General features: G+C 33.6%; 1 protein-coding gene across 1 annotated transcript; it reads right to left on the reverse strand.

The window, feature by feature from the left end:
• Positions 1 to 6,844: 6,844 nt before the first annotated feature.
• Positions 6,845 to 7,683, reverse strand: LOC147391814 (scopoletin glucosyltransferase-like). The gene is made up of 2 exons (XM_086459113.1): positions 7,122 to 7,683; positions 6,845 to 7,047 (listed from the first exon to the last, which is right to left on the reverse strand). The coding sequence occupies exons 1-2, from the start codon at positions 7,681 to 7,683 to the stop codon at positions 6,845 to 6,847; spliced, it is 765 nt and encodes a 254-aa protein (XP_086315239.1).
• Positions 7,684 to 10,982: the final 3,299 nt, after the last annotated feature.

Below are 10,982 nucleotides of genomic sequence, written 5' to 3' on the forward strand. Positions count from 1 at the left end.
TTTCTGTTGTACTTCTATGGCACTTCTGTAGATGTTCCCATCTAGAAATGGTAAGAAAGTTCGAATTCATGACAAAACCATGTCCACAACTATTCAGGTCATTAAGATAAAATATAGATGAAAGACCTACTGAGAGCATATGGTGTGATTTGGACAGAATGAAGAGATTTTAACTCACAAAGAGAAAATTTCAAGTAATATTCTTCATTCATTACTATAATTTCTTTGTTCAATTTATTATTATAGACATCCAATTCCTAAATGTTTTGGTGAATATTCGAAATACCCCATTGTTTTCAAATTAATCACATTGACTCCTCGACCTCAGTCCTCTCTTATGGACTAATGGACAATGATTTAAATGCCCTGCCCTCATTCTCAAATATAGTGATGCTATAACTTGGTCCTTCTCCAAGAAGGCCAAGTAAATGATAATGAATGTATCATCTGCTAAAAACACATGAACAAGAATCAAAATAATGGGTTCTCTGTTAAATGTTCTCAAAGAAAAAGAGTGAATAGTTGTTCAGGATCCTAATTTTGGGGGTGTATGCTTCTTTTTATTAAGTTTTGAATTGTGGATAAGTTAGAATTTTAATCAAGATTGATGTGGGTCACTGGGTAATTTAATTATAGGGTTTTATTTAGGATTTAGAAGATTTCAGGTCAGCAAAGAATTCTTAAAGTTCTTTTAAATCATTGATAGTTTTGGTGATTTTTGATGGATTTCAGGTCATTGATTTAGTGGTATAGTTTTTCGTAGAATAATGATTTTTTGACGCCCCCATCACATCACTGTAGATACATTGCCTCAGGATACATAGAATCATAAATCTTTTTCTTGTGTATCACGAGGCAAATGATTTGCGGTTCTGTGATAGGGCGTTAGGGGGTGTATGTCAAAGGGGGGCGTTAGATTATCAAGACTCTTTTCCGTCAGAGTTTTGTAATACTTTCTGGAGTTTCAGGGCCTCCACAATGAGGGGAGGCTTCCAAGTGATTGTGACTTGTATTTACTATTTTTATTTACGCAAATTGATTTTCAATCTTGATTTTGATTTTGTTTGATGTTTAGGAAATTTAGGGGACCCTATCTCCAATCCATCGTTTTGAACTTCATCTTAATCCCTTCTAAAAAATCCTATCTTCTTTAGGTTTGAAGGTTCAGTATATTAATATTAATGTTGAAGATTAGGGTTAGAAGAATTTACCTGACTGGTTTTGGAAAATGAAATTATTAAGGTCATCATCATCTTACATTATTTTATTAGAAAAGATTGAGGTCAAGGGGGGCATGTGGGTGTTTTAGTTAATATTTGATATACCCCCAATGTTTAAAACAGATGACATTGCCCTTCACTACTTTAAGGTATTCTCTCATATAGTTGTAGTAATGAGACATGACCTAATGGTGTTTATTTAGGGGGCGATTGATTGCGCTTCTAAACGCAATTTTACCGGCGTTTGTGTCAAAAAATTGTGATTTATAATTATTTGCAAGTTTGATAACGCTTCTAAACGCAGCATTTTGAATTTGGAAATGCAATTTTGTGAAAAAAACGATGAAACGAGAAGCGCATGAGAGCAACTTCGCGCAACTGCATTTTAAAACGATCGAGTGAAATGACAAAATTACCCTTCGTCATATATCCTATTTCTACGCATAGTCCGCGATAAAAAACCTCTACTGTCTTCGTTTTTATCACTCACTCACTCTCTCTCTCTCTCATCGATTTCAACAGTATCAGTGACCCACCTCGACGACGACGACGGTGACGGCCATCATTCCGATTGAAACCCATCGATGACGGTGACGTGCTAAGCGTTAAATCAAAACCCATTGACAACGACTATAAACAGCAAGCTTTCGAAACCCATCGACGCCATTTCTCGTTGAATCTAACTCCGATCAAGACAGCGACGTCGATCGACGCCATTGAAGACCTCGTTTGCTATCGATGCCATTGACGACAACAATTCGAAGTCCGATCCAACGCAATCTCTCTGTTTGCTCCTTTTTTCATCGACGCCATTGACGACTGTGAGCTCTCTCTCTCTCTCTCATTGATTTCAATTATCATGACTAATTTTTGACGAAATTTCATATTGAATGTTGGATTTACAGCATAAATTTTTTTTGTTAGGGTTATTTATAATTGCTAATTTCTTGTTAGATTTCTGTTAAGATTATTTCAAATTTCTCTTTGATTTTTTTGGAATATTATTGTCTCTTTTATATTCAATAAATATATTTATTTTTTGTGATAAATTTTGAAGGAGTTTTAGGCATTCTTGTTATGTAATTTATAGACATTTTCTTATTTTAATTCTCGATTTATACTCTATTGTTGTAGGGTTTTCGTATCTGATTAAGAACGCATGCATTTTTTATTTTATTTTTATCTTCAATGATTTTATCATGATTTATATATAATTATTCAAAATAGTGAATTTTCATTATTTTTATTTTTATTTTTATGATGAACAACAAATTCTCCTTGACTGCTCTGCTCAACTTATTTATATTTAAGAAGCTACAAACACTTTTTATGATTATTTATTTTTTTCCCTTTTTAATTTCATTTATAAGTATTTTTGTTCTTAATGGTTTTGATTTATTTTATTAATACGGGGATTGTATAATTGCATTTGAAAATAATTTCTCAAGCAAATGGTCCTAATAAAATGGCTTTCTAGACAGAATGATTCATGGTGTTCGGTTGCATCTAGGAAAATAGTTGATTTTTAGTTGAATGGTTAATGGTAATTATGGGGCATAAAAATATGATTTTTCAATCCTGACGAGAAAATCATTTTTCGTAGGACTGTGTTGAGTAAAATGCCATATGTTTTCCAAATTTCTAACATGCATCCTTTGACCTCAGTCTTATTTTATATACTAATGCTAAATAATTTAAATACCCTCATAATCTATAACCCATCATTTTGTACTTTACCAAAAATTCGTATTCGAATATAAGTTGAACATGATAGAATTTAGGTCATTTTCTATTAGTCTGTCATGGAAGTTTGAACTCAAGGAGAGCATATCATTAGTTTTTAAAAAAATAGGTGTATCTCAAATATTCTTTAAAATTTGTAAGGTGTATCCAAAACACTCTATCTTATAAAATATTCTAAAATTGACTTTAATTCTTGCTTGTATATATATGGTTCAGAAGCTGTTTATGCCCGACAAGAATAAACCTTGCTTCTTTTGAATTTAATAAGTTTAGACTAATGAGTTCTTAAAGGAAAAACCTTTGAAACGGGTTACTCATTTCAAAATTTTGAAGAAACCCTCTCTCCATTAGATTACATGTGGCATTTCTAAGGAAATGTTTCAAAATTTATAAAAAAAAATTACACAGTTCAATTACACACACACAACAATTACTGTATTTTAGTAATTTTTGATGCATTATGCGTACATTATGTTGGATTGTGTATTATGTAAGTATTTTGTTTATCAGGAAAATTTTATATGTCTATTTTTAAGAGGAGATGCTGTCGAAATTTCTATAGAATTATAAATTTTTCTATATTTTTTTTAGAATTATAATTGTTTTAAAATTAATACAATTATTTTTTTAATTTTTTATATAATTTTATTACATTTATATATATTTAATGTAATTATATATTTATAGGGGTATTATGATAATTTTAATGTATTCTGGGTGCACTAGCAACCTTAAGGGTATTCTGGTCATTTTACCCTAATACAGTAGATTCTTGAAGTTGTATCAAACAGTAATTACCAGATTTTGGTCAACAGCATAGCACTTTTACAAAGCTCTATCAAACAGGTTTTTCAATGTTTCAGCTTCTGCTGTCAGAATCTGCTGTCAGAATCTGCTGTCAGAATCTGAAAAACTGAAAAACTTGTTTGATAGAGCTTTTTAAAACTGCTGTGCTGTTGACTAGAATCTGGTAATTACTGTTTGATACAGCTTCTAAAATCTGCTGTAGTAGGGTAAAATGACCAGAATGCCCCTAAGGTTGATAATGCAATCAGAATGCATAAAAATTACTAGAATACCCTATACATATATAATTACACTAAATATATATAAATATAATAAAATTATATAAAAAATTAAAAAAATAATTATTTTAATTTTAAAATGTTTATAATTCTAAAAAAAATTATAGAAAAATTTATAATTCTATAGAAATTTCGGCAGCATCTCCTCTTAAAAATAGACATATAAAATTTTCCTGATAAACAAAATACATGCATAATACACACTCCAACATAATGTACGCAGAATGCATCAAAAATTACTAAAATACCCCTATAAATATATAATTACACTAAATATAGATAAATATAATAAAGATTTACGTCTGAACTTTTGCTTCTATTACTAATCAGGCAAGACTCAAGTACAACCAGTGTACAAATTTCATTTTACTATATGATTGATTTTCAATTAGAGTAGATAATATATTAGCTTACTTAACTACATTCTTGTTATTTTATCAATGTTAACAAACTGTATAATTTCTTCCTAAATCTCATGATTTGATAATGATTCATGATGGACCCTACATTTTGATTAAATATTACAGTACCGATTAAAACATTTGAGCTCCTTCATGATATGCCTAAAATTCTGCATTTTAAATAATTGTATATGTCAAATAATTGTTGAAGAGTCTAGTTAAAATTGCCACGCACAGATAAACTACTTAATAAAACTTTGAGCTTATTATTGAAATAAACATATAATAGCATGTGGGGGAAAAAAGAGTATGGTCCAGTAGTTAATCATCTTATAGCCCAAAAAAGAATGGGAAGCATCTAAATATTGAACCATGAGGCTCATTACAGACACTTGATAAGAATCTTTCCAAGCACATGATGTCCCATTAATAACATATATCAAGGGGACTTGGAGCTGAATGACGACATTATAACTCATCAATAAGTTTCATGAAGACTCCTGACAGAAAACTAAGAAGGGTCCAATTCCAAAATAAATGGAATCAGAACTGCCAATAAAAAAGGTAACCAGAACTGAGAGTTTTTTTGGTTCTGATTCAGTTAAATGGGTACCCATTGACACCCCTAGTTTGAACATAATTTTGTCAACTTAAAATCAGCACTCAATTAAGAAAGGATAGAGAAGGATTTATTGTAATAGAGTTTATTTTATTTTCTTATTATCGAAGCAGAACTAGATACCAAACTACTGAAGCTATAAGAAATAGTAAAGGTACAATTATTTCTGGCACATTCGATGATCCCGAATTCATCCTTGTCTTATTGGCATTGTTCTCACGACGAAAATCAATCAAAACAGTTCTCTTGCAATGTGGACATTTTGGGTTAGTCACCGATGCCATCCCGTACTTGAGGCAGCTTGAGCATCCCACCAACATCATCGATTTCGCTCCAGGGTTGTCAGAGTATGGCATGGTCATCCCTTGGTTAATGTTGACACCCAAAGGCACATTAACTAGGGGAATATGTAAATAATAGTAAAGGTTAAAAAAAAATAGGTTGTAAACCATTTCCAACGTGAGCCCATTGCACATGCCAAAGCCCACAGAATCATCATCCACCCATAACTACAAAATCAATCACTAAACAAGTTATAGGCTAGACTCTAGAGCCTTTATATATAAAACCAGTATGTTATCTATTGAGCCTGACTTGTTTATTAATGTATCAAAATCCCATTCAGTTCAAAAGCCTAGATTTATGGGACTTCAAAATGCCTTAAGCATCATTGACGCCTACATGAGTTAGCAACTATGTAAACTCAACAACTCCAGAAAAATGATTCATGTTAAAAAAAAAAAAAAAAAATTTCGATCTCAACTATGTAAACTCAAGCTAACAATTGAAAATTTTAATTCTAACATTCATCTTTAACACTTAAAGAATTGTTATATTTATTTATGAATAAAATATAAAATTCTGTTCTGTTTTGTTTCGATTTTTGGAAAAAAATGACAGTCATGGTCGCACCAAATCAATAGCTCTCACCATCCTGGATTGGCTTCACATGGCCTTGACTTGTTGAGTTCGAGATCGATATTGTGATGGGTATACAGGTAAAACCCACTCTCTAAACCGAAAACCCCAAACTAAAAACGTATTCGATCTAAAAAAAAGCTGAAATGAGAAGGATACCTGTAAGAATTGATGAGTGATGATGTAGAGGTCGAACTCCTTCAAGATCTGTGCGAGAGAGAGAGAGAGAGATCTTTGAGAAGGAGATGGATTTGAGCGAGATCTGTGCGAGTTGGAGATCAAACAGCTATGCGTAGCTGTGTTCGACGTTGGAAGACAAAGATGAAACAGAGAGAGAGGTGTCCGAGAGCAAGAGAGAGAGAGAGAGAGAGAGGTTCGAGAGAGAAAGAGCGCTGCTGTGTGTGCGAAGAGAGGTTCAAGAGAGCTTCTCTGTCTATCTATCGAAGGAGATAATAGGCAGGGGCAAAAACGTCATTTACATGAGCCGTTTATTCGGTATCTCAATCTCCCGCAAACGCAGTTTTAAAAAGCTTCTTTTTACTGCTTCACTCAATTGCGTTTTAAAACGTAAAATTTTAACGCAAATTCACAACGCAGCTGTTGGATGCGTTTGATTCAGCTTCAAAACGCCGCGTTTTGACGCAAACGCCGGTAAAATTGCGTTTTGAAGCGCAATCAATCGCCCCCTTAGTGTTTCAGATTACATGATATTGGGACAGTGATGAGCCTTATCTTTCTCTGTGGACTAAAGATGAAAGCTCTAATCCTTAATTATTTTTTTTGTTTTTCGTTTGAGGTGGGGGGCAGGACTCATAAAACATAAACAAACAAACAAATCTCACATTGGATACAATTTTCCTAAAAATTTGTGATCTGTTGAATGAGACGAGTCATGTTGTTGTAAGAAAATCCACCCTTTTCCACAGCTTTCTTAGCTATCTCTCCCAATTCCTTCACTCTCTTTCTTATTTGCTGCATCGCTTCATCTTCACAGTCCATCAACTGATTCACTGCCTTCTCTATCTTCTCCCTCGTCACGGTCACCTTCTCATCATTAATCTCTGGGTATGTATAACTCCATGTATCGTTCTCAACTCCCACGGGAATTCCAATCCTCGACACTTGAGTCACGGACTTATCGTGTATAATTGCTCAGCGTAGAGCGGCCAAGTGATCATTGGTACACCCGCTGTTACACTTTCAAGTGTGGAGTTCCATCCAACATGAGTCATGAACCCTCCGATTGCTGGATGTTCCAATATCAACAACTGTGGGGCCCACGTAGTTATGATCAAACCCTTGTCACTTTTCTTCTTCTTCATCTTCTCCACAAACTCATCATCTCCATCTCCATCTGCATTGGGTTTCCTAATAACCCAAATGAATGAATGACCAGAAGCTTCAAGACTAAGCGCGATCTCATGAAGTTGTGCCCTACCGCAGCCTGTCATACTTCCGAAAGATACGTAAAGAACCGAGTTGGGTTTCTTGGAATCGAGCCAACTCAAACAGCTGAGTTCACTTTCAGTAGAGGCCGAGGCCGAATAATCTCTGTTGCATAGAGACACGGGGCCTATAGCCCAAACATTGTTGTTCACAGCCTTCTTGTAGTGATCAATGTAAGTTGACTCTAACTCGTAGATGCTATTCACATCGCAACCGAAGCTACCAGTTATTGAATTGCAGATCTTTTTCATCTCATCTGAATAAGAATTTGAATCTTGAGATGTTGAGGGGTTTGAGACTTTTTGAACTTGATCTCGTCAGGAAGACCAGGTAATATGAAATATGTATCTGATTGGTCATTGTAGTCATGATCACTTGTGTAGCGTTCCATGATGCCCATTGCACTTAGAGAGAAGATGGCTGTGGAGGAGAAGTACAACCTTGGGATTCTAAGCTCTGCAGCGATGCCATTTGTCCAAGGGAAGAACATATCGGTGACTATGCAATTTGGGTGGTTTTCTCTAAAGAATTTCTCAATATCGGGTTGGAGAAGGTTCATAGCGTGAAATAGTTTTTGTGAATGTTGAGGAGTTTTTGTGGTGTTGAAATTCTCGATTCCTTCTAGCAAGCCGACTTCCTCCCTAGGTAAGTGAAGTAAATGAAAGTGAGATTGGGTAGCCGGATTTGATGTCTAGATCTATGGAGTTTTGGAAGAGTTTGGCATTGAAAGGGATGGTGATGATGGTAGCATTGACCCCATGTCTAGCGAACATTCTTGTCATGTCGACTTGAGGTATCATATGGCCTGGAGTCAAAAATGGAAGGAAAAATACTTTTATAACTGAAGCATCCATGATGGTGGTGGTGGTGGTGGTTCTCTCCCTTAATTTATAGATGGATTGAAAACTGTCTTGAATCGAAGAAATTTGGTAATCTATGAGTGGTTGTAGTTTAGTCACTCCATATCATGGACCGTGCAAGTGATGTCAATTTGGGAAATATTTCAAGACTTTTGGGGCTCTTAGGATTTGAGGTTAAACAAAGACTTTGTAATATCAATTATGAGAGTAATTGGGACCCACATGGCAATTATTCAAGTCCACATGACAATAATGCAATAAATGGTGCATGTGAAAAAGATTTGGAAGGGAACTATTTTTTTTCCAAAAATATTTTTTCTCCTCCTTATAGCTTTTTCATTTGATTTAGGTAAAAATCCTTTTCTTCTCTCTCATGGAAGGGTTTCTTCCTAAGTTTTACGTCGCAGTTTAATAGGACATTTAGTACATTTTTCCTTTTTTAATAGTTTCTTGTTATTATTGAACTCACCGCTTTTTTACTTATTGTCAAGTTCACTACTTTTTATTATTGTTGAACTTGATGCCTTTTTAGATGTTGAGTTCACAATTTTTACTATCGAGTTCACCACTTTTTAAATAAAAAAGTGGTGAACTCGACACTGGTAAAACCCACCTATGTTCAATTTTCAAGTTTTTATGATAAAAATATCTAAAAAGATCAACTAAAAACTTGAGATAATGATTTGTTTAGACGATTTCAACCCAAAAGAACCATTCTTTATCAATTTTCATCCAAAAACTGAAAAAAAAAAAAAAAAAAAAAAAAAAAAAAAAAAAGTGAAAAAAACCATAATTTTTTACATACATCTTCAAAAATTTTCAAAAAACTCTTGAAAATAACATCTTATTTCTTAAATCCTTTCCGACGGAATGGAATTTCTGAAACTTAATTGAATAATTTGACTAAGTCAACTCAACAAACAAAATTACCACTGAGTTTAAGTTGTAACATTGTTGAGTCACTCTTAATATCAATTACAAATAATCAAATACCAAAGTTCGCTGATTATTAATGTCATTAATGGAATGTATGTTGAATTTAAATCGAGGAAAGAATGGAGAAAAAAATAGAAGAACGAGAAATTATTTTGAGGCACGTAGTTTTCTATATTGTCTTATAGACAACAGAAGCCCCACTTCCCTTGAAAACGAAGATGTAATTGGTGAAAAGATTTAAGAGGAAGTTAATTTCTAGATATTATATCCGGATAGATTCTATTATAATTGTGTAACTACCTCAACCACATCATCTAATCCTAATGAATAAATTGATTCAATGCATCTATATATACCGTAATACAATGCATCCTACTAATTCCCTAACAATTGGATTTTTGAAAAACTTGTCATTGGGATATGATAGAGCACACTTTAGTCACAAACTGTATGTTCTCTCAAAGTTTGCACTAAGTTTGGTAGAACCTGTCATATGTGTAATTTTCAAATTGTAGTTCAAAATAGAATAAATTACTTTTATTTGAATAAACATTAAATAAATATAACATACATTTATTTTTAACCAAGTATGCATGGAACAGTGGAGGAGCAATTACACTTAGAGTCTAATGCTCCCCAATTAATGCAAGCCTTCAAACTTTATGAAAAAGAAGAGATGCTTCTTCATTTTGGGGGACTTGAGACTCAACTCCTAAATTCTATCTCTAGCTAGTATATTTTCTTTTTTGCTCAACAATTGAGATGTTCACTAACTTGATTGTTTGAGGTTCTTTGACCAGAGAGGACAATATTAATTGCTCATAAATTTCAACGAGTGAGCAATCCGAAAAATTGCTCACAAACACTAAGGTTCTTTTAAATCATTGATAGTTTTGTTGATTTTGGATGGATTTTAGGCCATTGATTTAGTGGTTTAGTTTTTCGTAGAATAATGATCTTCTGACACCTGCATCACAGAACCATAGATCATTTGCCTCGGGATACATAGAACTATAAATCTTTTTTCTTGTGTATCACGAGGCAAATGATCTACGATTCTGTGATGGGACATAGGGGGTGTATGTCAGAGGGGTGCGTCAGATTATCAAGACTCTTTTTCGTAAGAGTTTGGTAATACTTTCTGGAGTTTCAAGGCCTCCACAGCGAGGGGAGGCTTCCAAGCGATTATGACTTGTATTTACTATTTTTATTTATCCAAATTGATTTTTAATTTTGATTTTGATTTTGTTTGATGCTTGAGAAATTTAAGGGATCCTATCTCCAATTCATCGTTTTGAACTTCATCTTAATCTCTTGTAGAAAATCCTTTCTTCTTTAGGTTTGAAGGTTCAATAGATTAATCTTAACGTTGAAGATTAGGGTTAGAAGAAATTACCTGACTGATTTTGGAAAATGATATTATTAAGGTCATCATCATCTTACATTATTCTATTAGAAAAGACTGAGATCAAAGGGGGCATGTGGGTGTTTTAGTTAATGTTTTGAGATACCCCCAATGTTTAAAACAGATGACATTGCCCTTGACTACTTTATAGTCGTGGTAACGAGACATGACCTAATGGTGTTTATTTAGTGCTTCAGATTACATGTTATTGGGATATTATGATGAGCCTGATCTTTCTTTGTGGACTACAAAAGAAAGCTCTAATCCTCCTTATTTAATTTTTTTATTATTATTATTATTTTTTGAGAGAGGGGGGGAGGGGGGGGGGAATGTCACATTGGATACAATA

Source organism: Akebia trifoliata, chromosome 11 (assembly GCF_017979445.1).
Source record: "Akebia trifoliata isolate Shusen 1 chromosome 11, ASM1797944v1, whole genome shotgun sequence".
In the NCBI taxonomy this organism is placed as follows: Eukaryota; Viridiplantae; Streptophyta; class Magnoliopsida; order Ranunculales; family Lardizabalaceae; genus Akebia; species Akebia trifoliata.